The sequence below is a fragment of the Sodiomyces alcalophilus genome, assembly GCF_042370955.1.
Source record: "Sodiomyces alcalophilus JCM 7366 unplaced genomic scaffold ACRALscaffold_1, whole genome shotgun sequence".
Lineage (NCBI taxonomy): Eukaryota > Fungi > Ascomycota > Sordariomycetes > Glomerellales > Plectosphaerellaceae > Sodiomyces > Sodiomyces alcalophilus.
The window spans coordinates 4,579,235-4,606,060 of NW_027263532.1; the positions used below are offsets into that span (position 1 = coordinate 4,579,235).

General features: G+C 54.6%; 8 protein-coding genes across 8 annotated transcripts; 3 read left to right on the forward strand and 5 right to left on the reverse strand.

The window, feature by feature from the left end:
- The first annotated feature begins 178 nt into the window (after positions 1–178).
- On the forward strand, positions 179–3,358 carry ACRALDRAFT_2117453 (uncharacterized protein). The gene is made up of 2 exons (XM_071023769.1): positions 179–2,215; positions 2,342–3,358. The coding sequence occupies exons 1-2, from the start codon at positions 950–952 to the stop codon at positions 2,795–2,797; spliced, it is 1,722 nt and encodes a 573-aa protein (XP_070879903.1). The 5' UTR covers positions 179–949; the 3' UTR covers positions 2,798–3,358.
- Positions 3,359–3,944: 586 nt separating this feature from the next.
- ACRALDRAFT_1027502 (uncharacterized protein) lies at positions 3,945–7,362 on the forward strand (the record flags this gene model as incomplete). Its single annotated transcript, XM_071014820.1, has 5 exons — positions 3,945–4,663; positions 4,729–5,013; positions 5,116–5,918; positions 5,961–6,923; positions 7,007–7,362. The coding sequence occupies 5 exons, from the start codon at positions 3,945–3,947 to the stop codon at positions 7,360–7,362; spliced, it is 3,126 nt and encodes a 1,041-aa protein (XP_070879904.1).
- Positions 7,363–8,637: 1,275 nt separating this feature from the next.
- ACRALDRAFT_2039429 (uncharacterized protein) lies at positions 8,638–10,119 on the reverse strand (the record flags this gene model as incomplete). The annotated part of the gene is made up of 6 exons (XM_071020960.1): positions 8,638–8,661; positions 8,765–8,832; positions 8,909–9,298; positions 9,387–9,538; positions 9,629–9,663; positions 10,108–10,119. 6 exons carry the CDS (start codon positions 10,117–10,119, stop codon positions 8,638–8,640), a joined length of 681 nt encoding a protein of 226 aa, XP_070879905.1.
- Positions 10,120–10,617: 498 nt separating this feature from the next.
- On the reverse strand, positions 10,618–12,742 carry ACRALDRAFT_1045965 (uncharacterized protein). Its single transcript, XM_071015421.1, has 5 exons — positions 12,530–12,742; positions 12,084–12,296; positions 11,726–11,987; positions 11,466–11,594; positions 10,618–11,368 (listed from the first exon to the last, which is right to left on the reverse strand). The coding sequence occupies exons 1-5, from the start codon at positions 12,587–12,589 to the stop codon at positions 11,286–11,288; spliced, it is 747 nt and encodes a 248-aa protein (XP_070879906.1). The 5' UTR covers positions 12,590–12,742; the 3' UTR covers positions 10,618–11,285.
- Positions 12,743–13,330: 588 nt separating this feature from the next.
- Positions 13,331–16,915, reverse strand: ACRALDRAFT_1059384 (uncharacterized protein). The gene is made up of 2 exons (XM_071016024.1): positions 16,399–16,915; positions 13,331–16,304 (listed from the first exon to the last, which is right to left on the reverse strand). Exon 2 carries the CDS (start codon positions 16,193–16,195, stop codon positions 13,694–13,696), a length of 2,502 nt encoding a protein of 833 aa, XP_070879907.1. The 5' UTR covers positions 16,196–16,304; positions 16,399–16,915; the 3' UTR covers positions 13,331–13,693.
- Positions 16,916–18,107: 1,192 nt separating this feature from the next.
- Positions 18,108–20,085, reverse strand: ACRALDRAFT_1073452 (uncharacterized protein). The gene is made up of 2 exons (XM_071018100.1): positions 18,954–20,085; positions 18,108–18,873 (listed from the first exon to the last, which is right to left on the reverse strand). Exons 1-2 carry the CDS (start codon positions 19,590–19,592, stop codon positions 18,625–18,627), a joined length of 888 nt encoding a protein of 295 aa, XP_070879908.1. The 5' UTR covers positions 19,593–20,085; the 3' UTR covers positions 18,108–18,624.
- Positions 20,086–21,394: 1,309 nt separating this feature from the next.
- Positions 21,395–23,372, forward strand: ACRALDRAFT_1090752 (uncharacterized protein; the record flags this gene model as incomplete). The annotated part of the gene is made up of 9 exons (XM_071019535.1): positions 21,395–21,419; positions 21,502–21,550; positions 21,584–21,764; positions 21,841–21,919; positions 21,981–22,075; positions 22,106–22,208; positions 22,313–22,362; positions 22,406–22,644; positions 22,736–23,372. The coding sequence occupies 9 exons, from the start codon at positions 21,395–21,397 to the stop codon at positions 23,127–23,129; spliced, it is 1,215 nt and encodes a 404-aa protein (XP_070879909.1). The 3' UTR covers positions 23,130–23,372.
- A 1,171-nt stretch (positions 23,373–24,543) lies between these two features.
- On the reverse strand, positions 24,544–26,047 carry ACRALDRAFT_2024778 (uncharacterized protein; the record flags this gene model as incomplete). The annotated part of the gene is made up of 4 exons (XM_071020257.1): positions 24,544–24,564; positions 24,650–24,859; positions 24,991–25,709; positions 25,918–26,047. The coding sequence occupies 4 exons, from the start codon at positions 26,045–26,047 to the stop codon at positions 24,544–24,546; spliced, it is 1,080 nt and encodes a 359-aa protein (XP_070879910.1).
- Between the last annotated feature and the right edge of the window lie 779 nt (positions 26,048–26,826).

Here is a 26,826-nt window from a genome sequence, read left to right on the forward strand (position 1 = left end):
TACGTCACTGCCAGGTTATGGATGGTCCCTTACCCAGAGCGCTTTATTAGTAACCACCCATCCTATCTTATCCCATGGGCCATACCTTAGCTGGTAGGTCGGTGATGACGGTGGAAACTTATAATTAGGTAGCAAAGACCCCAAAAGCGTCAGGTATATCGTCACTCTGGGATCCCGTATTCATTCGTATCTTCCAACATCCCTCTTGACCTTGCAATCCTTCTACACTACTACCTCTTTATATTCGTCCCACTGCGCCTCCCGCTCCTTGTCCTTTATCCCGTCATATTCTCCTGGTGTTGTGCTGTGACCCCTCGGTTATTAGCCGCCGAGACAGTGCCACTTTCCTGCATCTCTTTCCTGGTTTTTTTCCATAATTCCCATCTCATTTTCACCTTATTGCCTCTTTGTTTCTCCCCGCCGACCCTCGGACCCATGCAATGATCCAGGACTCCCCTCATTATTAGACCAACTCGTCTAATCAGCACCTCTACACCACACGGCAACCCGTACTGGGTACCTTCCAAGTTGCTTGGTACAGTGAATTTGCTTCCACTCGTCCCGCGAAAGCCAGCCTCGTCTTGGGCCCTCTCGCCCACCCAGCCCGTACGACGCCAAAACGAACACCAAGATTCCGCTCGCGCTTTGCCGTTTCGGACAGCCTTGGGGAGACGAAAGCGGAAAAAGAAGGGGAAAAAATAACGATTCGGCGCGAATACCCCCATTCGCGGCGTCCCTCGATCACCAAATCAAAATTCGCAGTATTGGGGCACGCTTTCGATTTTCCTCACCTGAGCTCGGGCCATTTCTTTTTCTTTTGCTCTCTCTCTCTCTCTCCGGCCGCGCCTAAAACAGAAACCCTTCCCCATCGTCTTCTTCCCGATCCACGAAGCTGGCAGGCAGCAAACGCCGCAGCCTCTCCAGTCACGGGAGTGGTCTGCTGAGCAGAATGTTCGGCAGTGGCTCCAGCCCTGCGGCTTCCCGTGAGTCCAAGGACGTCGTCGACCCCAAGTCTTCTCCGTCGCCGCCCGACGCCAGCGGCTCGCCCCCGCCCTCCAAGGCACCGGACCAAAACGCCAGCAGCGACAAGAGGTCCAGCGGCAATGGGAGTCCTCCCGGTCGCCGGGACGCGGGCGGGTCGACCGACAAGAAACGGCGGGCCAGCGGCGTCCAGAGCCGCGCCAGCAGCCTGCTTGCCTCTGCGAAGAACTCGTTGAACTTTGGGCAGGTCGGTCGCACCAACTCGGACAGCCCGCAGAGCGCCCTCCAGAAGCTCGGCAAGCAAGACCCGGCGCTCGCCGTGCCTCAGGGCCAGCACAACAACTCGGCCGGCGAGTCCCTCCCGGGGCCCCGCTCCACCTTCCGCGTGGGTGTTTGGGAAGATAGGAACAAGAAATGCCGCCGGACGATGGAGGACACCCACGCCTTTCTCTACAATTTTCTTCAAACCCCTGCGCCTGCCATCGAGGGCGACAAGCCTGAGACGCGCGACGGTGGCAGTGACGAAAAGGCTCCCCCTTCGCCCACGGCGTCGGACTTGGACGTGGTCGAGACGGACAATGGCTATTTCGCAATCTTCGACGGCCACGCCGGTACCTTTGCGGCCGATTGGTGCGGCAAGAAGCTCCACCTCATCCTCGAGGATCTGATCCGGAGGAACCCCAACATGCCCATTCCCGAGCTCCTCGATCAGACCTTTACGACGGTCGATGCCCAGCTGGAGAAGCTGCCTCTTAAGAACAGCGGCTGTACCGCTGCCATCGCCGTGCTGCGCTGGGAGGACCGCGTTGCGAGCGACAAGTCGGCCACGGGTTCCCAGGCCATCGCGCCGGCCGTTGCGGCCGCCTCCGCCGCGGCGTCCGGGGACCACGGGAATGCGGCGGGTAGCGAGGCTGCGCATGCGAAGCTGAAGAGCTCGGCGTTTCGGCAGCGCGTCCTCTACACGGCCAATGTGGGCGACGCGCGCATCATACTTTGTCGGTCGGGCAAGGCGCTGCGGCTGTCGTACGATCACAAGGGAAGCGACGAAAACGAGGGCAGGCGCATCGCCAACGCGGGAGGCCTGATCCTGAACAACCGAGTCAACGGTGTCCTGGCGGTGACGAGGGCCCTGGGCGACGCTTATATCAAAGGTCTCGTCACGGGTCATCCTTACACGACCGAGACGGTCATTCACCCGGAGACGGATGAATTTATGATTATAGCTTGCGATGGCGTGAGTATTCCCGGCTGTATTACTCTGCTGTCTCTTTTTCTCACAAAATTATTTCCCACAATATTGTCCTTTCTGTTCCATCTGTCCTTTTGACTTCTTTGCGAGCCAATTAGCTAACTGTTCTAGTTGTGGGACGTCTGTTCCGACCAAGAGGCGGTTGACCTGGTCCGCGACGTGCAAGACGCAACCGACGCGGCCAAGCTCCTCGTCGACCACGCGCTCAACCGGTTCAGCACGGATAACCTGTCGTGCATGATCGTGCGGTTCGACAAGGCCGCGCTTCTCGAGACGCAAAAGGACACGGAGAATGCGCTCGGGGTGGAAAAGCCGGCCCAGAGCGGCCGGGTCAGCGAGGCGGAAAAGATTGTGCGCGAGGCCGAACTGAAGCTCGCCCAGAGCGAGTCGCCGGCGGCCGGCAGCGACGGTACGCTGGAGGAAGAGGAGCCAACGAGCGCCGTCGTCGCCAACACGGCCACCGACTCCCCGGAGGTGTGCGCGGATGCGGCAGTGGCGTCGGCCAAGCAGGCTGAGACGGCCATGGAGCCGCCCAAAGAGGTAGCCACGGAGAGCAAGAGTTCTTAAACCGACAACGCAGAGAGATGGTAGACTTGTTCCACGACTTTTTGAAGAGAGAATGTGGAAAGACGGACGAGAACGTGGAAAGACAGACAGCGCCTGGAGAAGACATGTTTAGTTCGATGGACTGCGTTCTGTTTTGTTTTCTTTTTCCATCTGTTTTTCATTTTTGATTTCTTTAGCAGTGCCCTCTTCCCTTAAATGAAGCACGCCTACGACTAGGAGGCACTGGCGAGGAAACGGAAGCAATGGATCTCACGGGTGTGACGGGCGCGAAAGACGGACTTGGGTGTTTAGGTCGTCCTTAGGTACCGGACGGAGCATGAAATATGTCATCTTTTTTAGACGACCGTGCGGCACGCGTGACGTGCTTTCCCGGCGCTAGCCACACAAGCCTCACAAGCCCTCGGTGGCGTAGGAAGCAAGGGAGGACGACATGGGAGCGCATGACCAGTCTACTACGTGTCTATTCGTATTTTTATAGCAGTCATTTAGACGACCTCGCATTATGTTTGAGATTTACTCTTCTATGACAGTTTGAATAATCCAAGTCCGACAGTCATCTTATAGTGTACCTATTAGTCGTGTTGGCCAAATGAGACTTTGGATAGAAAAGTGGATTCCATAGATACCTAAGCGAACCCAATGGATAAGCTATGAATACAGTACCTAGGTAGCGTACTAAGTAAGCGACTAGCCCCGCCCCCGCCAAGTTACAGCCTCGTCACATGATCTAGCGTCTGGCTCATCTTTCTCGATCAATAATCTGGGGTAAATTTCCCCCTTGCCCCCCGCTCACCCCAACCCCTCCATAATAAACCCGGTGCAAACCGACCGTCCCCCCAAAGGTTGTGTTGTTCGACTCCCCTATCATCCAACCGAATGTTCCCCGATCATCACTGCAATCAGGCCCCAAACAGCCGACGGCGATTGTGAATCAGCACATTGATTGTCCATTGAACGTTGGGCATTCATCATTTTGGTGTCCCATGTTGGATTGAATCCGTATATCATTTCACAAGTCGAGTGCCGCGCGACGTGAGCCCCGGCCCGCCGCAACCCGCTCCTTTCCCCCCTTTCCCAAAGTGCCACCTCTACCCGCCTTCGTAACCCGCCCACCCCTCATTTCTCATTATCCCGTCGCCGGCCGACAATGACCACCTACGGCTCCTCCCAAGGAGGCTCCAATACAAGCCCATCAGCCGCTCCAGCCGCCTCTACAAGAGCCCCTCCCGCCGCCGCCGCCGCTGCCTCCTCCTCCTCCTCCTCCTCAACCACGGCACCCGTTTCCGCCTCGGCCTCGCAGCCGCCGTCTCAGCCGCCGCCCACCCAGCACAAGCGCGTCTACCAAGCATGTATCCCCTGTCGCCGTCGTAAAGTCCGCTGCGACCTCGGCAGCGTCGACAACCCCCACGACCCGCCGTGCGTACGATGCCGTCGAGAGAGCAAGGACTGCTTCTTCAGCGCTACCCGTCGCAAGCGGAAAAACGACGACGGAACCGATGCCCTGGATGACCAAGAGCTCGACGAGTACATCATCCGCAACGGCCGGAAGCGACTCCACACCGCCGAACCCAGTCCCGCCGCCTTGGACACCCGTCTCTACCGCGACGTGCCCCTGACCCCGGCCGCAGCCGCCACGCGCGACAAGCCCCTCCCACGTCCCCGCACCTCCCGCAGCAGCGCTGGCCGTGGTAGCATCGGCAGCGCCATCTCCTCGACCGTTTCGACCACGGGCCGCGCCGCCAACTTTGTCGTCGAAGATGAGCCCAACGCCCAGGTAGAGAACAGGGAAGCGCAGAACGTCCTGAGCCGAGGTGTCTACGGACCTCATGATGCGCTCGACTTGCTCTACAAGGCCGCCACAGATAAGTCAGTTCCCATGTCCGCGGTATTGCCATCGCTCAGCTATTGCTAACTCGCATCGCACGATGCAGCTCCTTACCTTCCCACAAGCGCCACGAGAGCGCCGCCTCTCTGGCCTCCATGGTGCAGTCGCAGCAGCCCATGGTCGTCAGTCCTACCGCGACCATGAGGCCGACCCCACCACCCGCCGTGGAGCCGACGCCCAAGGCCGAACCGCAGCCCATAGACCCCGAACTGGCAAAGCCCGACTTTTCGGCCCAGCCGGGCTATGCCGATGCCATCAAGGCTTGGAATAGGTTCCGCTTCGTCCGGGCTGGCTGGTTCACGGCTCACGAGGCGATTGAATATATTGACTAGTAAGTTTTCACCTCTATACCCGTCGGCCTCCTCTGTCTCGTTTTTGTTGTGTCTTTTTAGAGAGAAAAGAAAAAGAAAAACAGCCAGACTTACACCTACAGTTACTACGAATACCTTTCCCCCCTGACTCCCATCTCCCCACCAACCTTCCGGAACCCGGCATCTCACCTCACTCTGCTGACCGAGGAACCCATCCTAACCGTCACCCTTCTCACCATCGCCTCACGCTACCGTCAACTGTCCGGCACCGGCGGCCACTGCAGGTCGCATGCCATCCACGAGCAGCTCTGGACCTATCTGCGCGGCATGATCGAACGCTGTCTCTGGGGCCAGGAAGCCTTCGGCGGTGGCTTCGTGGCCATGTCGTCCATGGAGGATCCCCAGACCAGCAGCACTGCTCCCTGGCGCGGGCTCAGAAAAGGCAGCCTACGCACCCTCGGCACCATCGAATCCCTCATGATCCTGACCGAGTGGCATCCCCGGGCACTGCACTTCCCCCCGGAAGAGGCCATTGACGAACTGATCCTGCCATCCTACGACGGCAGCGATCTCGGCATCACCGACGAGAACGGCAATCAGCGGCTTTCCGCCGGTATAGGGGGTCGGCGTATCGAGAGCTGGCTGGAGCCCGCCTGGCGGAGCGACCGCATGTGCTGGATGCTGCTCAGCACGGCCATGGGTCTGGCCTACGAGTTGGGCGTCTTCGATGATATCGACGAGCTGATGCGCAACGGCGCCATCTCGCGGCCCGAGTACGAGGAGGAGACGTACCGTCAACGCGCCAACCGCATCAAGCGGCTGCTCCTGATCTACGTCACCCAGCTGGCCGGTCGTCTGGGTTGGACGAACATGGTTCCCGATGCGCTGCGACGGAGTGACCCGGCCGTGACACGAAAACGGACGGGTAGTGGAGGTGGTGGAGGTGGTGGGGGAAGCGGAGGAGGAGGAGGAGGAGACGGCACGACGCCAGGCACCAACCCGTCGTCGCTGTCAAATTCGTTCAACTACATCCCCGATCTCGAGCTGGACGATCAGATCATCCACTGCTGGGCCGGCATCAGCAACGCCATGCACCTGGGGAACGAGAAACTCTTCCGGTCCCGGCAACACACAAAGGACATCATCCAGAGCGGCACCTACACCGAGCGCTTGCAGGAGTTCCGCCCCATCCTCGATGACTGGTACAGGGAATTCAAGCGCTACCGCCTCCCCCCCTTCACCCGCCACATCCTCTCCATCGAATACGAGTACGTCCGGATCTACGTCAACTCGCTGTCCCTGCAGGCCGTCGTGGAACGATCAGCCAGCAACGCGGGGAACACGGCACAGGCCGGCCACGGAGGCCAGGTGAACATGACGACGGCGCAGCTCTCGCCGCAGACGCAGAGCTACTTTGGAAAGCTACCGCTCGGGCAGCTGGGCGGCTTCGGCGCAACGGACCAGGAATACATCCGGGAGGTCGTCGACGGCTGCCGCAACCTGCTGCGCACCGTCGTCGAAGGCCTCCTCCCCGGCGACTACCTCAAGCACGCCCCCGTGCGGACCTACTTCCGCATCATCAGCGGCGCCATGTTCCTGCTCAAGACCTTCGCCCTCGGCGCCCCGCGGTCCGACGTCAAGCTGAGCATCGACCTGATGGACTCCACCGTCGAGGCCCTCCGCAACTGCGTCGTCGACGACGTGCATCTCGGCATCCGCTTCGCCGACCTGCTCGACTCGCTCACCAGCCGCCTGCGCAACCGCTTCATCCAGGCCCCGCTGCTCGGCCACTCCGGAGGCGCACGCAGCCCCGACCCGCCGCAGCCCGGCACGGCCCACGGCGGCGCTCTCAACGGCCAGGCCGCCAATGGCGACGGGCAGAACTGGGCCGCCCATGCCAGCCGGCTTCGCGAGGGCCTCAATGCCCCAGGTACGTTTGGCCCGCCTTCTTTTGCTCGTCTCGCGTCGCCCTACACACCGTTTATGGGTGAGACTTTCATGGCGGACTTTCAGCTAACCGCACCCGTTACCCAGGAGACGCTGGCGGCAACATCTCAGCCACCCCCTTCGACCTCACCGCCGGTTCTTTCCCTTATCCGTCGGGTACGGCGTCAGGCCTCAACCCGTCGACGCCCGCCGCACTCGACAACCCGTCCTCGGTCGAGAACATCATGGACGTGACCGATTGGGCCAACCCCAACACGGAGATGTGGTATCTGCCTCCTGGCCCAGCCTTTTTCCAGAACATGGAGAACGGAGGCATCGCCATGACTGCCGAGGGCCTCAACGTCGGCGGCGTCGACCTCCTCGAGTACATGGCCATGGACCCGCAGTTCCCCGTCATGGATAATAACCCACCTTTCTCTTAATTTTTGTTTTCGAAGAACGATAGCCATGCAGTTGTTTCTCTTGCTCTAAATCCGCCCCTTTTTTTTCATGTTCTTTCGAAAACTGAAATCGACGTCTGTTCCTCCGCGTGGCGCCAAAGGGAGTATCCTGGTGTTTTATTTACTTATTTGTCTATTGTTTTCTTACGAATTAAGACGTTTCCTTCAATTGATGTCGATCTTAACGAGTCTCAGACCGTGGAAAACAAACTGGGAAACAAGGCACGGTGGACAATAATGACGGGACACAGAACGGCGAACCTTCGTCTTGAAGGGGAAAAACGAAAGGGACAGGGAAAGAAGAGGCTTCGAAGGTAAAATGGAAGTGAAAAGGAGAGAACCAAAGAAGGACATGGAATAATCGCCATATCCCATCGAGTCTACCCGACAACAACCACGACTCACCACCCTCATCCAACACGACGATTCCTGAGGAAGGGGGAAAAGAAAAGTGAAGTGGGAGAACAAGAAGTGTAATGAAGGAAGAACGAGTGTTTTTGATACCCTGCTACGACCGCTCTGCTCTCCCACTCCCATATCTGTTATTAGTTTTCCTCGCCATCTCACTTTGCTCTTAACGACTTGGTCTGGGCCGACGAGTGGTGGTTGATGAAGATGGCCAAATAGGGGTGTCAACTGTTTTTTATTCTGATCTCAATTTCAATCTGATCTTTAGTTTCTCAAGGCAAAACGATCATCTAGGATTGGTTTGTCCGGCAGTGAGCCATAGCAACTCGAGACCGTCGATGACTTCTCCCACAACGTCTAGTTCCTGTGACGGGACAGAATGTGACGAGACAGTGCTCTCAATGCAATGCATTGCCTCAATAATCACCAGAACTAAAAGAACAAGTAGAGGATCGATACATAAGCGCCTCTCATACTTCTTCATCGCGTCATCACCACAGCTTTGTCCGCAGCCGTCTCCTCGGCCATCCGTACCCGCTCAAGTTTACCCAACAAACCCCATGAAATCATGGCGGAGGATGCAGCGATGAAGAGAGGCAGCCACCATCACATGGGGACGGGACTTTTGACAGCCAAATCCAAACGCCCAAGTGCAATCCCACAAAGCGAAAGTTCCCCCGAGCTCCCAAAGGAACCAAGCCTACACCCCTCCGTCAATCTCGTTACACCCGCCGAGACCACTCCCTCTCCTTGCTCCCGACGATCATTACAGGGAGGGGTCTCAGATAGACGATGCGCGGCGGCTACAGTCCGTGATGTAGCTGCCGCAACGACCGGACAACTTTGCATTCAACTGATCATGCCTTTCTTGGACTAAACCAGGGATTGGATGGTTAGCAGGCAAAGTGATCGGACAGTCTGGAGTTCCTAACAAGGTAGCAGGCGACAGGCGACAGGAAAAGAGAACAAAACGTACCAAGTGGTCCCAAAGCATCTTGGTGAGCGAATCCGACATGGAGTACAGGTCGATTGAAAACTCGCCCGCTATCAACAACGCATGACACCGTCAGTTACAACACGCTTCCTCTTCTCATCGGGTACTCCGGCGCAAAAGACGTACACTCGACATCCGTCTTAATGTACATGTCTTCCGTGCGATTATCATTAATAAGCTGGATGACATGCAGGAGGTCGTCCTCCTTCAGCTTGCCGAGGCCGTCGGCGATCTTCTCGTAGTCGTATTTCTGGTTGGGTTTCTTCGGGCCCGACGCCCCCTTACGCTTGACGCGGTCCTCGTCGCTCGGCAGGGGGCCCGTCTCCCGCAGGATCTGCTGTAGTGCTTGGCTGGGGTTCTTGAAGGTGACGGTGTGTTCGTTTTCGTAGTGGTTCGACTGGAAGTTGAGGTCGTGCGGGATGCTCTGCTTGGACTTTTCTGTCGTGTAGCAGTCGATGGACATTTCGAATTCGCCCCAGCCTTCGTTTTCGCAGGTAAATGGCGGCTTGGTGTAGGCTGCAAGAGCGCAACACGCGCGCGCATGTCAGTACGTCGCACTCCCGTACCATTCGTCTTTTTCTCTCTCGCCGTGGAATGCACATACTCTGAACCGGATTCTCAAACGAAGGATGAAGATTGTAGGTGACACGTTGGAAGCAGTCGGCCGGGTGAGGCTCTCCATTCTCGTCGAGGATATAGAGTGAGACAGACCATTTCCGCATAGGAAAGCCCTCTACCTGCTGTGGTCGTTCAGGTCTATAAATTCGCGTCGCATTTCTAGTCAGTCACTGCCCAGCCACACCATGGACAACGAGGCGACCGCATCGCTATCGAGGGAGCACCTACAGGATGTTCTGGTCGGTGACCAGTCTGACTTTGCGCTGGAGAATCGAATTCTTCTTAGCACGCATTTGGATAATCGCAGTGGCAAGGAGGTGGTGTAACGAGAACGCAACAAAATAGAGACAGTCGGGATAATAGGTGGTCTGGGAACGGGGGGATTCGGCGCCTTGGCCCGTAATGGGAGGTAGGAGCAGGAATAAGGTGGGTGGAATAGAAAAGGCATCAAGGTCGTAAACGGGTAGACCATGACGCCGGCATTGAAAGGCCTATAAGCTCTATCAAGAACAGCGCGCCGGACCGGTGGGAAATTCCTTCTTTCTTTCACACTCTTTGCACTCTCCGTTCACCTTAACAGAACGCACGCACCGCTCTCTCCATGCCAGGTTGGACAAAGCGAGCTGCCGGCCGGGAAAGTGCAGAACTCAGGAAGCCGGCCAAAAGAAACATTGTGACAACAGCGCAAAAGAACTAGCACAACCTACCTCGACAATCATCCTGTCTTCCTCCTCTTACACCTCCACGATATAGGTATACAGGTTAATCCGCGTGGTATTAGCGATTGGTATTCGATGTGATGGTTCAATCGGTCTGTCGGTCGATCGGTGGTAGGTATAGTAAAGGTTGAAACACAGAATGTAATATGGCTCTTTGACCTCGTCGTCCAGTGAATCGTCGGGGTAGCGATGCGTGGTGTTGGAGGGGTAGTAGTGAACTTTAAGAGTAGACGAAATCTGGGTTGGCATGCGGTCATGTTCATCACGCCCAACTTCAATGCTTAGTAAGGCAAAGACAAGCAAGGGAGCCAGGCCAAGCATCCCTACTGGCCCGTTTCGGGGCATTATCGGGCGATTATCAATGTACGAGCGCCAGCCACAGTGGCTAGGGACCATCAAGTGTCAACCTGCCCCATCGTTTGTCATTGCCGTGGAAGTACGAAGTTTCTATTATCTACGAATTACTTACACCAAACGATGGTATTCGGGTGATGAGTTGACAGTGAAGAACTCAATCGGTTTATTACACCATATCTCCTTTCAGAAACCCTAGTCTCCTAGGATTATGCAAGCACCCATGGATGATGCCTCTTGCTATGCCACTAGAAAGCCGTAACAAGTTCTCTCTTGCAATCAATAGACAAGTTTCAGCGAGTTCACCGTCACCAATACTCAATACTACATGACTCGGATGGGTGATTTCAACTGGTGTTGGGATTCAGAGACTTGGACATGTTCGGAATTCCAATACATTGAAGGCATGTACCTACTCTGCAATGTTCTAGCCCAGATGCCAGTCGCGAAACCGTTCTCAAGGCCATCTCTACCCTCTGCGGCCATGAAGACCCAGTCCATCCAACTTGTCTCACTCCATCCCGCATCCCCTGCCTTGGGACAGGGCTTCAACTCTCATCAACATCCTCTCGTGTCTTTCCTTTATATTCGTGCTTTCATGTCGTGTAGTGGGATCAAGGGGTAAGAAAGGGGGTTGTGGGGTACGGTACGCCGTTCGACAACGATCCTAGGATCAAAGTCAAGCGTGTACGCTATATGTGCTGTGTTCTGCTAGGGGAGGGGATGATGTAGGGCGAGACGCTATCGAACCAAGTCCTTGACGCCGGCTTGGTCCGGCTCGGTCCGTTGACTGAAGAAATTGGTAGAGTCAATTACGACTCAGCTTCAGCCTTTTTGAATACCTCCTCGTTATCCTTCTGGGCCTTGAGGAAAGCGTCCTTGAAGAGGTTGGCGTCTGGAACACACATCACGTGCCGTCAGCAATCAAGTCTCTTTTTTTTTGCCTGCGAAAAAAGAAATTGGGGCCCGGGATGGGAATGAAAAAGGCTTACTCTCCGAGTTGGCAAAGCGGATGGCCAGGGTGACGGCCTCGGCTTCGCCCTCGCTGACATCGGCAGCAGCGTTCCAGACCCAGCTGCGGTCAGATCCGACGTTGGGAGAGAGCTTCATCTCGGGAACAACTACGGCAACAGTTAGCAAGACCCTAATCGTTCTCGTAACGCATCGACTTGTGACGTCGAGCAGATTGGCCGCAGAAAGGAGGTGTGGGAGGGAGTTTCCTGCCCCTCCCCCCTCACTGTCTCAGACATACTGTAGTGGTTCGCGCAGACCTTGAGGGTCTTGTCGCGGCGCATGACAAGACGGGTCTTTCCGTTCTCCTTGTGTTTCAACAGACGGACGTCACCGGTGCCACGCTCCTTCCATTCGCTCGACTCCTTGACAAACTTGAACAGCTTGGCCCGCATCTTGAACAGCTGCTCCTCAGACTCCTCGTTGGTACGGGTTTCAACCTGCTCGGTGAGCTTGACGACCGGCTCGAAGTGGATGTCATCCGATTCGGGAGCCTCGTCTTCCTAAAAGGGCAGAGAAACACATGCTTGTCAGCGCGCTGCACAACGCACCCGAGGGAAAAAGAGTATCCACACAGCGGAACAGGGTATAAGACGTACACCACCCTCCTTCTTTTCGTCGGCAGCAGCAGCAGCCGCCGCCGCCTCACGCTGGGCCTTGTTGCTGCCGGAGACGTCACCGCGGTCATCATCCTCGGGCTTCTTTTCCTTCTTCGCACCGCCGCCGAACATGGAGAAGACGGCTGACTGGGTGACGGGCTTGTCGGCATCGGCAGGGGCCTCGGCAGGCGCATCGGTCTTGGTCTCGGTGACCTGGATATCGAGGAAATTAGAGCGTTAGCTTTGTTCTTTCCCATTTGATCTTCGTGCCCCCACAATGGGTGGCCGAAGACAAATTGAGGAAAATGCCGATTCTCCAAGCGCAACGTGCCATGAAAAAAGCGACACTGATACGAGTGATAACAGGAGAAACAAAGGAATCGGTCGAGACATCTGCTTCATTCTGGAACCATGATGGATGCTGGACGGATATGGGGTAATCGTACCTCAGGCGCAGGGGCCGTGGTCTCCTCAACCTTGGGCTCGGTGGCTTCGGCAGCAGACATGTTGATGGAAATGTCCGAAGAAGAGGCGGGACGGGAAATGTAAAAAGTTGGCCGATAGGATAAATGCTAAGGACTGAGCTGGGCTGGGAAGTAAGGAACAAGGGGAAAAAAAAAGAGTCAGTCAAAAGAACGTTGCTGGTTCCCACATGTTCGCTGCCTTCCTCCACCGTCGCCTAATCATTCAGTCAGGCCGCCCCTGCTTTGTGCCCTTTGCCCCTCTCCACCCCCCTCTTCAGGAAAAAAAAGGCGGGGTGGGCAACGGGTCAGCCACAGTTTGGGAGCCACAGACGAGACGCCCGGCAACGGCTATGGAGTGACAGGATGCAAAAGAAAGGGGGAGGGACTTACTGTATGGGTTTGAAGAAGTGGCTTGGAAAAATTGCAAGGTGTGTGATAGGTACCAAGAACTGTTGTTTTATTTTATTATTTTTATTTTTATTCTCCATCCCCGCCACAGTATCCGTTAAAAAGTACGTGCTTCGATAGACTGAAGAATACCAACTTAGTAATAATTGGAGTCCCAGCAGTCCAGTCCAGTCCTCTTGGCAACGAAAATCCTAGTCCACGTGCCCCTTTTCATGAATGCGGGCCCCATTGGTCCCCATAGGGTTCGTACCCAGCCCAAGTCAATGAGAAGCAACCCCCAAGAAACAACGCGATACAAAAAGGACCATTGTCCAATATCCCATCTCTTTCATACGTTTTATCACCCAGCTCGATGCTGTATTGTAGCTCATGGATCTGACATCATCAATTCCATACCATTCTCCACGCCCATAACATATCTGACTCGACTTTGGCCTACCGCGGTCACCTGTTTATGCCCTCTTTGTCGTCCTCTTACAATGGTTCCAACTACAGTCAACGACGAAGATGAGTAGTTTGCGGAGGAGGGAAGAAAGACACAAAGTGTTCTGACCAACAACGATTGACTGACTTTGAGAGCGACATAGAGAGACTAAAAGACAAGAAGCGACATAAGAGTCCGAAACGCAAACAGATCCCTCCAAACGCCACCTGCTGTGCCCAATTCCGTATCCCTATTCATTTCCCATAACCATATTGCATCCTGACAGATATGCGACCGAATTCCATTTCGTACCCCTACTTGTCTCCACGCAAACATTTCTTCGACCATGCCCAGGAACGACATGCACTCTCGGGCCTCGTCTCGGGTTTCGTCTGATGCCGCAACTGCCGGGCTTTGACGGCCTCCGAGTATTTGCCGGCGAGATATACCTTTGCCTTCCCCAGATACGCGTCGTGCTCCTCACGCTTCCCTTGCATCCGCAGCCACCAGCACCGTGATGCGATCTGCGCCGTGCGGACGGACAGGTCCATCCGGTCCCAGTGGTCTTCCATGTGGTGCAATATGTGTCGTACGGCGTCTTCTCGAGCCCGGACCCATTGTTTAGCCATCGGCTCACTCTTGCTCCATGCGTTCCTGATGTAGTCCCGCGTTGCCAAGGTTTCCGCCCTGGCCCGCTCTCCCAGGTCGGTCAGCTCCTCCAGCAGCAAGTCTTTCATGCACAAGACCCGCTCCGGTGCCTCCCCCGCTGCGTCCGTGAGACTCTCCGCAGCCTTCGCGACACCGCCGGCTAGATGCCGTCCAAAGTCGACTACGGTTTCGATGGCGCTCTTGCCAAAGTCGACCTGGTGCGTCTCGTTGACCTTGGGTCTCCGGCTAGTGACCACCGTCACGGAAATCGGACCATATGCCTGGCTCCTGGGAATCTCGATCAAGAGGCCTTCGTCAATGGACGAGAACTTGGTCTTAACAAGCTTGTCACCGCGAAGTACATCAATGCTAATGGAGTCCTTCGCGAGCCAGGTCGTCTTGGTGCTCAGCGGGATTTTTACCAGGATTCCGTTGCGTCCGTGTATCTCGGCAGAGCAGACCGTCGACTCCTGGGAGCCGGTCGCGCTTTCGGAAAAGAGGTTCGGGAATGGAGCGAGTGCAAGGTGATTTGGAGTGGCGTTGGCGCGAGGAATCTCAACGACCGTCGTCGAGGTCAGGTTGCTCGACACGGTCGACATCGAGTCTTGGCTGGTCGCCGTACGGGCAACCGAAGGTGCCGAGGTCAGCGGCTGCTGCACTGCACCAGCGGGAGGCGTCGGAGTAGTCGCGCCCCTAATATATTGCGAGGCGCTGTACACGGCCACCGTTGTGATGGCGAGAAGCAAAAGGTGCACCACGGCGAGTGGGCTCATCGCCCGACATCTGTTAAGCATGTACCTCCCAATCTCCCCGGCCGTTTCCCTCGCATGCGCGAAAAGCTCGCCATCCTCGTCTTCTGGCGGCTGCGTATACACGCGGCTCAGATACGCCAGGTGGCGATTTAGCTTACCAGAGTCGGCATTCAGGAACGAGGTCAAGTCGACGGGCGCGCGCCGTATGGAAGGGTGGTGGGTAACGGGGTCGAGGCGGCGGTGGATGGCATGTATGTCGATGTACTTTTCCAACGAATCATCTGCAGGGTTGTGGCTGTCGGATATGAGGATGCAGGGCACACGGTGCAGTCTCATGAAATGCCAAGCGGCATCTCGCGTTGTGCAGGCGGTAGTGTCATCTTCCTTCGAGGCATAAAAAAGGGCGAAATTGGGCACCACCTCCCAGCGAGGCTTGACTTGGAAGTTCGCCCAGTGTACGACTGTGTTGTAAGTTTTCTCGCCATCGATGGTGATGGAGTATGTTTTCTCAGCCATACCGTCGGCGGAGATGTGGAATGTGGCCTGGGCAAAAGTGCAGTGCCCAACCTTGAGATGAGTCCTCTTGAACTCGGCTTCGTCCGGCCAGAAGTAGACGGGTGCTGTAAGCGCAGAAACGATTTTGTTGATGATATCTTCCTGTACGTCCGGACTGCCGACGTACATGATACGAATGGGTTCTTTGATACGCAGATATCGATCGTCCATGTGTTGGTAGACGGTCGCAATACATGGCTGAGGGGCCTCCGGAGTGCTATTCTGGCCCACGGGTTTATCTTCCGAGGGGACATGTTGAAAATGCGAGGAATCTTGAGATTCCCAGGCTCCCAAAGATGGCGTCACGGCTGAGCCGACAGGCGAATGAGTGTCCGCCGCAGGGCCAATGATGGAGGCACTCGCAGGAGTAGACGGATTGCTCAGGCTCTCTTCCACATAAACCTGCGAGTTATTGCGGGCTTGTTCCTCCTCTTCTGCTGCTCCTTCCCGTTCTCCAGTTTCTTGGCTATCGGACTCGCTTTCCGAGTCTGTCTGCAAATCATCTACTGACTGCTCGGTGCCAGCAAGGCTGTGAACGTCATCGGCTCGACTGTAGTCGAACGAATGGATCGACTCGGAGGCAGGGCCATCCTGGCTCTCGTCGTCTGTGTGTATGAACTCGTAGGATGACTCTGAGAGGACGCCGGCGATATCGCCGGGAGTGTCGGCGGAAGGTGTCATGACGTCGGGTTGGCTGGAGAATATCCAGCTAGCAAGTTGTCGGTTGCCCTGGGGGCGGGGAAATCGAAGGGTCGGCTCCGAGGAAGACAGCGGAAGCGGCCTCGTGGGATGAGGCTGCGTGTCAGCCGAGAGGTAACTGTCAGGATCGGAATGTTGAGCAGAAGCCTTCTGCTCTTCCATCACGAGGGACCGAGTGTCAGTCTTGCAGATATCACGTCATCCCTCCGGTCTGGGATGATAAACGGGATGAACGACGGGGGAAGTTTCGAGCTGACACTGGTGACGAGCGCTGTTGTCGGTTGAAAGAGAGTGAGCCGGGGACGCTGGGCAGAGATGGACCTCGGGACTTTGTGGATGAATAGAGGGAGAAGATTATGGATTACCCTTGAGCAGACAAGAGGGGCGTAGAGCCAACACCCAACCAACAAATAAATAAGAGGCCCCAGGATGGTACAGGGAAGCGTCCTGCCTTGGAGGTAGGTTTCTGGTGGAAGATGGCTTGAACCGAATCACCCCTCTGTCAGCCGGCTGTCGGGAGTGGCCTGCTGTTTACTGGACGAAGACTGCTGTGGAGGCAGAGGATGTGGAAGGGGCAACTTAAAATTTCTAGCAGAGAACCTTCCCACGTAAGTATCCAGAGATAAGTTTCCAGGTACTCAGATGGTTATTTCGAGGTGTGATGGAGGAGTGGCTTCTGGTTGTCTCCTGGTGGGATGTTGTGTCTGGTCTGATGGTCACTGAACTGCCCGGCAGCCTGATCAGCGGCGAGTAAGGGGGCGGCGCGGGGTATGTAGTCTGTCTGGGCGGGGGTAAAGCTTTAAGGGAACGGCGGCTGCTGCCTGATATATTGACTGTCGTATCGTCTCGGGCCTTTGACTTGGATTGGGAACAGGAAGGAAGATGGAAGGGGGAGGTTCGATATCATCATTCATCATTCATCGAAGTGACTTAGGTTGCTACCTACCTCCTTTAGCTGCCCACCTTTCTGCTGCACGGAGTAGTGTACACTGCCATGCGGGGCTGTCTGGAGATAAGGAACATTGAACCACGGATGTAGTAAGGTACGGTGCGGATACTCAATGTACATACTGATACCTTGGATCTCCTGCGGGTACTGTGGGTACGAGCCGCTATCACTCACACCTTAGGTATGAACTCTATCTCCTTTATGAGTGTACTTCGGCCTCCCTTATTCGTAGATATAATCGCTAAATCCTTACCAGGTCAGACCTACTCCGTAGACAGTTCCTATCATCGAGCTTGGAATAATAAAAAACAAGTGTGCTCGGAACTGATAGAAGAAAAGGAGGCTAATTCGAGACAAACAATGAAGTGTAAGTGAGCCCCGCCTAGGTATCTGGGTACAAGGACCTGCGGCATCACTGGGCATGTGATCCAACAGTGGAGTTACCCTGGGCGGGGCACTTTGTACATGGGTGGACAAGCGCCACCAGAGGCCTTGATGCTGACGATGACATAGTCAATATGACGGGGAATTACTGATGTATATTCCAGTATAATTTGCAGTATAGTTCGTACACACGTAAGGAACATATTGCAAGGGGATTTCTACTAGGTATATAAATCAATGTAAGACTTTGGCGGCGCATAGGTGGGTGGAAATGTCGCGAAACATGGTACCTCACTGTACTTTGTTGAATGGCACCTGTCTGGTTAGGCACCGGGGTCCGGTCCTGCAGCTTGGTTCGTTGTACCCAACATCCAACCCGGTCTAGATGAACCTGTTGGCTGTACATTGAGTGTTCATTATGTGATGTAGAGGGGAATCCCATTAAATCCTGGTTTACGAATAAGGGATGTGTTCCAGGTAATAAAAGACCCAGAAATCATAGTGTATTGCTAGAGATTGAAGGTGATCCTACTTCGTACATGTCGCTTCGATGGCATCATAGCACCTTATCGATAAGGGTGGATATGAATGGCGGGGTCCCAAAGCGTCAGGTACGAGAAGGCCTACCGCTCCAGAAGAAAGCAATGCCCTGATCCTTTTCACCTCCGGTACGAGAATGTACCATGGATCTCGCTTCACAATGCACTCAATATAGGTACACTCAGTACACCACACTTCCCGCGCAATGATACTTTTGACAGTTGTAAATTAGATAAGTAATGCTGAACGCTGCACCCAAGATATTATACAGCAACGCGATGCCTCTCTATATAGGTATGTTCCGTTCCAGGGCGAGACCTAGGACCCAGGACTCCAAAATCAGGGCTAAGCCACGCCTCTTTTCCGCTCTATATATTACTCACCGAAATGGTGAAAGTCGTGCCTTCGTATCTTGTATAAACCAAACGAAACCTTAAAAGGCCAAAGAGGATCCGATCCATCCATAGAAGCTCAAGCATGCACATCGGTGCGTATAAAGGTTGTGGATACATCCCCAAGTTGGAATCAAATCGGCATACTTCGTAATCTTGGAAGACACATAAACGCCTGTCGTCGAGTGAAGATGTTCGGAAAACCATGCGGCAAGGTATAGGCATATAGGAGAGAGGAGGATGTGCGGCGGTCGTACAACGGCAGCCCTTCGAGGCAGCCGGAAGCATGAGGGGAAGGAAGCATAGCGAGAAACGATGGAAGCCTTTTATAGAATGCCGTGCTTCTGGAAGAGCCTCCTCAGTGTTCCCGTGCTAAAGGGTTCATCGTCGGGGATCATCTCGATGATGCCGGTGAGGTTGGCGAAAATGTCGCCCTGATTGCGGTAGGCCAGGATGGATGGTACAGCGGCATTGTCGAATTCGATGTCGAGGTAATGTACCTTGACAAAGTGGACGGTGTTGTGGTGCTTCACGAGTGGCTTCATTGCGGTCTCTATCTCGGATGATACGTCGCACTGGTTTTGAGCACTGTTAGCACATGATAGGAAACAAACAGAAGAAAAGGAAAGAGAGCGAAAGGAGGGAGAAGGCATACGTCAGGATCGTAGACGAAGACGACGACAACAGTGTCGCGGCCGACCTTCTCAATGGCATCGAGGTAGCCCAGCGCATCCACCTCGTCCAGCCTTCCATATACCCTCACGCTCGGGCTCGTCCTCCTATTCCGCACCACCTTGGTCCCTTCCCTCTCGAGTTCGCGCCTCCGGCTCTCGCGCCACTGCTGCAGGAAGGCCTCCTCGCTGGGCGAGTCGCTGGCGTTCCCGTCGTCGTCGCTGGCGCTGTGCGAAGGGGCGTGGTGGCCGGCGCCGGCGCCGGCGTCGAGGCCAAAGATGGACTTGCGCACGGAGGTCTTGGCGCGGGTGATGAAGGAGGACTTTTTGGCCTCCTCGTAGCTGCGGGCGTCGGCGATGACGCCCTTGACGCCGGTGGTGCGGCCGGCGTCGAAGCTGGCCGGGGGCAGCTTGAGGCCGGGGCCGTGGCCGTGGTCGAGGGTCGGGGTGCGCATGGCGCTGTCGATCTGGGCGGCGCGGTAGGCGTCTTCTTCGCTGACGTCGACGCTGGTGCGCTCGCGTTTGTACTCGGCTCTGTCTTCGGGGTGGACTCGGATGGGGTCTCTGGCGCTGCTGGCGACCAGTCTGTTGAATTCTTCTTGGGCGGGCGTCGGGTTTGACATGTTGGGCAAAGCAGGGTTTCGCGCGTCGGAGGGTACGAGAGGGGCAGTGCTCTTTTAATAGATGTGTGATAATAGGTAGTTTCGCGCAGGAGGGGTAAACGGGAGAGAGGACAATGCAAGGCGACTCCGAGTTTGGGTGTTTCGTCGAGAAAGGGATGGAAAAAAAGGAGGGGAATGGACCGGGGACAGGCGAGGAGACAACCCTCAACCTTTTTCGAATGTGCTTCTCGAAGCTGTGGATATGGGTCGGCAAAGACAGGGATATGTGCGAATATGGAAATACGCAATCCCTGTCTGAGTGATGCGGTGAAGGGGGAAAAAAGAAGGTAGCGACTTGGGGCGCGTGACGGGAAAGGAAGTCGGAGGGAAACTTGCTGGGATACGTTAGCGGCGTGCGAAGTGAGGAACTAGGATAATAAGGAGCTCCTGTTTCTGATTCTGTGTCGGACAGTTGGTTTCAGAATGTCTAGTGTACCTGGTAGCCTGGTAGATCGACTCCATGCTCCGCTCCGCACAACGTACGAAGTACGTTGTACACCACAGCGTACAACGTATGCCGAAAAGCGGGACTAGTAGGAAATTCGTGACTCCAGGTACAGTATTACGAATATACTTCGTACGAATAAGTAACTAAGGTACCTACGGAAGAATAGGTGCTGGTCAAGTCCAAGTCAGCTACTCAAAAAAAAAATTGTGTTCTGTTCCCAAGATCGACTCGCGTCTGGCCAGACCTGGATAAAAGATGGAAAAATGGAACGGATATAGGAACAAAGAACAATATGTATGTGACCAGTCTGGGAAAGTCGGACAGGACTGTTATTCGACAGGGATGTACAGCAGCCACTCAACTCGGCACTACGTTAGGTCGTTGGGTAGACTGAACTTGTTAATTACCGGTGGTCCAAATTAAGAAACCGCGTGGCCTCCCGCCGAGTGTCACGGAGTAATGATTATCAAGTGGGAGTTTTTGGTTTTGCCGTTCCAATACTAGTACTTTGGATTCAGGTCTTTCATATCAAATCGACGGCTATCACTATTCCATGCCTCCGTAGGTATACAACGTACTTGCACTCCTTGGCAGTGACCAGCAAAATACCTCAACCAAACTTCTCCGGACGCGTTCCGTTTTATTCTTACCTCGCTACGATTCACGTCACAGGATGAAGACGTGCAGCTTGCAGCTACAAGTTGCATAAAAAGGATGACACGGTGAGCGTCTTTTTGTTGCTGTGCCGTCGTTCATTTCCCCGCCTTGGTTCGTTCTCCATCCACCCCGAGGGATCGGCGGCGCAATCTTCAGTTCCGCGCTATGAAAGGCGTGCCGGCATTATGGCCCTAAACTATTCAAATCGCTCTGCCCACTTTGTAATGAAAGGTTACGATCTCCGATCAGAGGCAGGGAAAACAGTCCCACATTCTTCGCCGTTGGGTCGACTTATAATGTCCGGTTTCAACCGTCTCGTTCTAGCGTAGTAGTGGAGATAGATTCTGGGGTTGATGTCTCCCGATTCGGACTCTCATAGCAACGGCCCCATGATCGCATGTTTAGATCGTCCGAGTCCGCTTTTGTCTCCGTATACTTCGTAGTGTACAACGTAATTGCACCGACTTGCCTCTCCCCTCCTTTCTGGCATGTCGCAAGGGTAACCACCTTGACTGTCGATCTTCCCGATGTCTGCCCCGGACTTGGTGAGACTGCCACCAAGTGCCCAGTTCACCTTGTTCCCCTAGCAGCTGGTAAATGAAGGCACATACAAAGTACATGCAGATAATACAGACAACACCGCTAAAAGGTTAACGACATGCGTATGCATGCAGCGAGACATAGTTAGTATACTGTACAAGTCAGGTTTCCTAAAATAGCATGCCCGGTCTTGATACCCGACTCCCAACTCCTGCATGAACGAAGATAACTCCGGCCATGACGGTATTTTCATTTTCCTTTACTCTGTTCTTTCGTCGTGAATAATGCCCACCAGAAGCTAAAACAGTCCCAGACGTACGGTCGACCGGCAAGCACGTGGATACCACGAGCGGATCGTGTTTCGCAGGTACTTCGTAGATATCCTTCGCCCTGGTCCTTGGCCCTTGGCCCTTGGCATGAACCACATTCTGGATACAATTCCACTCTTGGGGTGTTTCTTTTCTTTGTTTCGACTCGTTCGTTCATGCGTCGAATCTCCCTTTCCAAAATGCCACGCGATCTAGTTTCTAGTTTTCCCGTTCTGCCTTGACATCTCTTTGCAAGGAGCGTAACAACGCAAACTTGGCTGGGGGCTGTCCTGATGGAGGTTGTCCTGACTCTGACACCCCGACAACCATGCCATGTCCGTAAATGAGTGACGAGCATACTATTCCGGCGAAACAGGAGGTTACATTGACATGCAGCATATGCGGACGGACAGGCGAAACCGGAAAGGTGGTGTTCCAATTTCATCCCGCAGTTTCAATCCCGCAGTTTCGTGTTAGTTGATGCTTTCAACGTGCAACCTCGTCGTTGAATGAGTTTTTAGTCGGTGCTACCAGATTCAGGGCGAGGACGACATCTCAACGAGTCGCCATCGTCGGCGACGCCTTGTTCCGCCGTATCGGCAGGGGAGAAGGATGATGTTCCGAGTCTGTATATTGCAACTCGGGTCTTCTCCAGCTGGCTCTCAGATCTATATATATATATATATATATAACTTCAAAGACAGGTCACGTAAAACATTCCAAACCAGCACCCTCTATCGGCCTTGATATTCGACTCTTAATCCATCCGCGAAGTGACGTTGGAAAACAAGAGGGCAGGTTCCATCCTATACGGCATGTAGAACAACATCGTCCTTGCTTCCACCACCCTCCCCATCCTATTCGACGCAAAGCGAAGCCACCAACTCCCGGTACTCTTTATCCCCGCGGTCTGGGCTGACTCCTGTCCCTGGACAGCAGCAATAGATTGCATCGGCGACTCTTGCCGGGAGCTCCTCCTCGGGATGAAATTAACATTCGGTTCAAGTCCTGTGAAACGAGCATCGAGAACATCTCACATCATCCATCGTAACGGTAACCCGTGACCATCCGTGTACGTATATATACGTATTGGTCCATCTGTCGTGGTTTCACCTCCCCATTTATTCATCTCCCACAATCCCCGGATGCAGTATGGGTGTGCTTGGCTACAAGAGGGCATTGAGGCCCCTATCATCCCTTCTTCCCTTCCCCTGTGTCGACACCAGCAACGAGAGTCTTCCAACCCCACCGGCTCTTCCATCCCTCCGATTCTCGAGCCCCAACACCTCACCTCGGTATTATCACGACCTCGACCTCCTGGCTGCCTCGCAGCTTTCTTCACTATATCTGCCTTCCTTCGCCGGTATGAGCAGTATAAGGATGTACTCACTGTATGGCCCACCGGATGCCAACAGCTACCAACCTCGATTGTCATCCAATGATACTCCTCCGCCCAACATGGACTATCCCATCTTGACTCTCGCTTCCGCCTCTGTGCTTGGGAAGTCTCATAATAACGTCCAGTGCCTTTCTTACCCAAGTTAGAACATGGATGGCTTCAAAGTCGCTGCTCCCATTGCCGCCCACCCGATCAGCGTCGCATTTCATGGGGAACAATGCCTAAGGTGTTGAGGGCTTACCTACCAGTAGCAGTAAGAAGGGTGCCGAATTGGACCCTTGGAAATTTCAAGAGCCAGAAAGGAATAAAACACGACAGTGGCTGAAGCGTGTAGATGTAGCCACGAAAGTGCGGCGCCATGGAAGAAACGGCCGAGGAGACGAACCACCAAAGAAAACTGAACGCGGGATAAACAGTATAATACAAAGAATAACTAAAGGAGCACAGGCAAAGCCCGGCGGCAATGTCTTGACTACATAGCCAGCGCTTCAACGCCCACCAGACAAGCCAATCCTTCGCCTACTGGCCCGCTGGCTCACTGGCGATCCATCGTCCTCATCCATCCCTTCGATCTATCCCCACCGGGCATCCCCATTTACACCATGGGCTTCTTTCCAACTCCCTCTTTTCCGTCCTTGGTCAAGCATCGCACGCTACCCGAAAACCCCCGCATCGTCTCTCAAGAGACGGCTATTTCATCGCTGATTAGATACACGCCACAATTCTCCAACAGAAGGCGTCCTTCTCGTTAACCTCAACGCAGAACGAATGAGAATGAAGGGTGTATCTCGAGCAGATGAGTAAGCCAAACAACGACAACAAACAGGAAAGCAAGCCTGCGGCAGCATTGCCCATCACGCGCGTGACGTGCGTTGGCCGAGGCCCTCGGAATGAACGACAACGAAAAAAAAAATCTTCCTTTCTTGGTATAAAACTCCTAGTAGCCATAGCATACCCTTCTGTCTCCCACATCGTTGTTTTCGTTCGTATTTTTTTCCTGTAGCTGTTGAGGAGCCTCTCGTAGTATCGGGGTCATATGGCGAGAGCGCGGTTCGTCGAGACTGTAGATTCGGACCTCGATAACGCGGAGGTAGGGCGTAATGGGGTATCAAACCTCGGACCCAATCCTCTCTCAACGACCCTATCGTATGCTGGGTGGCGACGCTGCCTGACACGTACGAAGTGGACAAAGGTTTTTAAAACAAGAACAAAAAATCCTTCATCTGATACACCGCCTGGACTAGACGCAAAGTGCTAGGAAAGGGCGAGAGAGAACCCAAAAACAAAAACAAAAAGGTATGGTGCAAAGAATCGCCGACGTCAGCCATCCATTATAAGCCAGGAAGCCTTCCGCCCGGGGGAGAGAGATATGGGAAGTAGAAAAGAGGACTGGTTATGAGCAGGTGTGTATCGTGACTTCGTCCCAGCAGCGCCAGTGCTCGTGCATTATAGGGTGGCATCGGGGTTGGGCAATTATGTGGCAGAGCTGGAATCGATGTATCCAGACACGCAGAATCATTTCGCCCGAAGAGGACCGTCATGGGCTGGTCGTCGGTACATTTAATAAGCCCAGATTTTCAGCTGGAGAGAGAGGTTGGTTAGCAGGCTGTGTAATGTGAAAACAACTCGCCACAGGTAACTCGGTTGTTTCGGGGACGTGGCTTACTAGAGAATCCCAAGAGCCCGTGCACAGGCTGATGCCGTCGTTGCTGACACCCAGGCAGCTGACGCGGTTCTCGTGGCCGACGAGCGAGCCAATCTTCTCGCCTCTGGTAACGTCCCAAACCTTGCACTCGAAGTCGTCGTAACCGGCAAACAATAACCGCCCCGAGATGGATGTAGCAACAGAGGTGATGCCGCAGAGAATAGATTCCGACTGTCAATGGTTGGTTAGCATCTCAGTGCCGCGTGGACGCGTGACAGAAACGAGAGAGGGAAAACACCAAAGAGAACCACATCAAAATAAAAAGAGGGGTTAGGGAAAGGGCGGGGGAAAAGCCAACTTACGCCATAGAGGTTCAGTTCCCTATCGGCACGGATATCGAATAGGCGGCAAGTGGCATCGTCGGAGCCGGTGACGAAGGAATGGCCGTCGGGGAAGAACTGAATAGCGTTGATGTCGGACTCGTGGCCCGCAAACGTCTGGACGGCCTTGCCGGCTCGGATATCCCACAACTTGGCAAAGGCGTCGCAGGCTCCGGAGATGAATGTGTTGGAATTTGTGGGGTTGAGGCTGATGCTCATGACATCGCCGAGGTGGTCGGCAAACTCGATGACCTTTTGGCCCGTCTCAATGTCCCACTTCATACAGGTCATGTCGCCGGACGAGGTCAGTATGCTCTTGTCGTTAATGAAGCGACAGCATGACAGGTAGCCAGCGTGGCCGGAAAGCTCGCGGGCGACCCTAGTCGGACCATCACGTTGATGGTTGAGGTTGTAGATAGAGCAGATGTTGTCGAGACCACCGCAGGCCACGTAGTTGCCGGAGGGAGCGTAGGCGCACGTCATGACCCATGAGGACCGTAGGGGGATGGCGTGGACCTTGTTGGTGGTATAGGCATCCCAGATGATGAGCTTGCCGTCTTGCGAGGCGGAGACGAGATGCCTCCGGTCCGTCGACCAATGCATTGCGTAAATCTTGGCAAGATGACCCTTCAGAGTACGTTTGGCCTTCATGAGCTGACCTCGAGGAATTTGTTCGTGGGCTTGCTGGGCGAGGCTTCGCACTGTGATGGGGGGAAGCAAACAACTGTCAGTATGCGTCGGAAAATAAAGGGCCATTGCGTGCGGACACGACGGGAAATCGAGATGGCGACGCCATGCGCGCATCAGCCTGCCCATGGATAATCGTCCCCCCGACGATGGAGATGAGGTTCCTATAATGGGGGCAAAAAGGCAACAAAAAAGAAAGATGGAAATGAAATCAAAACTGACGTGAAGTATCGGCAAGCTCGTCCTTCTTCCTCTTGATTCTATCCTTAAGCGTCTCGGCCTCGCGGCGCGCTTGTTGAATTCGCGCCTGCATCGCCTCGGGCGACACGTCGTTGGGGTTCTGCGAATTCATCGTCGACAGCGAAGAAATGACCGACCGGAGAAAAAGAGACGACACGGAAAGGGAAAAAGCGATGGGGCGATGCGCCGGGTTGAGGAGTTACAAGTCGAAAAGAGGGTCGGGCGGCGAGGGGAACGGAGGAGAAGGGGGAATTGGTCGCTCGGTGGCGTACGTTCAGTCAACGTCGTCGATACAGAATTGAATCGAGTAGGAAAGGACCTCGGCGGAGAGGGAAGAAAAAGGAGGTTAGGTTGTCGTGGTGCTCTGGGGCTGGTGCCGTGGGAAGGGGGAAATGCGAGCTCCAGGGGAGGGAGTTCGCGGGCGGACCAGTGATATCGTTGCTTGGCAATGGGAAATGATGGTCGCGCTGGGGGGATGCAGCCGGTGGGGAGAGGAGGTAACTGTAAAGGTAGGTACTGTACTTTTCCGTTGGAGAAGGAAGACCTGTCCGTCCTCCGCTTCGTAATACGTTGTACTAAGCGGACCCATGGATAACGGGCCTCGGACGGTACAGGGCTTACAAATACTAGGCAAGTACCATTGTGTAAGTACACTGTACAGAGTACGGATACCTTGCCTGAAAAGTAATGAATTGTGGTCCCGTTGTATGCCTGTCCCCTTGGCTGCTCGTGTCTCCTGATCAGGCATCTCGCATCTGCCCCAGATGCTCGGCAAGATTTTAGAGTACAAAATCCGACTATCTGCAACTTTTGTGGTCGTCGTGTAGGTATGACAGTTCGCTGCAGCGTGTTATTAGATGGGATGCCTTGCCGATTAAGCGACCTGGAAGT

What these genes read in the sequence shown, in the direction of transcription:
- ACRALDRAFT_2117453 (XM_071023769.1), top strand. Translation starts at nt 950, where the DNA reads ATGTTCGGCAGTGGCTCCAGCCCTGCGGCTTCCCGTGAGTCCAAGGAC. An exon ending in TGATTATAGCTTGCGATGGC is followed by an intron (nt 2,216 to 2,341) that starts GTGAGTATTCCC and finishes TAACTGTTCTAG; the next exon opens with TTGTGGGACGTCTGTTCCGA.
- ACRALDRAFT_1059384 (XM_071016024.1), bottom strand. Translation starts at nt 16,195, where the DNA reads ATGGAAGAGCAGAAGGCTTCTGCTCAACATTCCGATCCTGACAGTTAC.
- ACRALDRAFT_1073452 (XM_071018100.1), bottom strand. Translation starts at nt 19,592, where the DNA reads ATGTCAAACCCGACGCCCGCCCAAGAAGAATTCAACAGACTGGTCGCC. An exon ending in TCTTCGTCTACGATCCTGAC is followed by an intron (nt 18,874 to 18,953) that starts GTATGCCTTCTC and finishes GCTCAAAACCAG; the next exon opens with TGCGACGTATCATCCGAGAT.
- ACRALDRAFT_1045965 (XM_071015421.1), bottom strand. Translation starts at nt 12,589, where the DNA reads ATGTCTGCTGCCGAAGCCACCGAGCCCAAGGTTGAGGAGACCACGGCC. An exon ending in ACGAAAAGAAGGAGGGTGGT is followed by an intron (nt 11,988 to 12,083) that starts GTACGTCTTATA and finishes CTGCCCTTTTAG; the next exon opens with GAAGACGAGGCTCCCGAATC. An exon ending in GGTCTGCGCGAACCACTACA is followed by an intron (nt 11,595 to 11,725) that starts GTATGTCTGAGA and finishes CTGTTGCCGTAG; the next exon opens with TTGTTCCCGAGATGAAGCTC.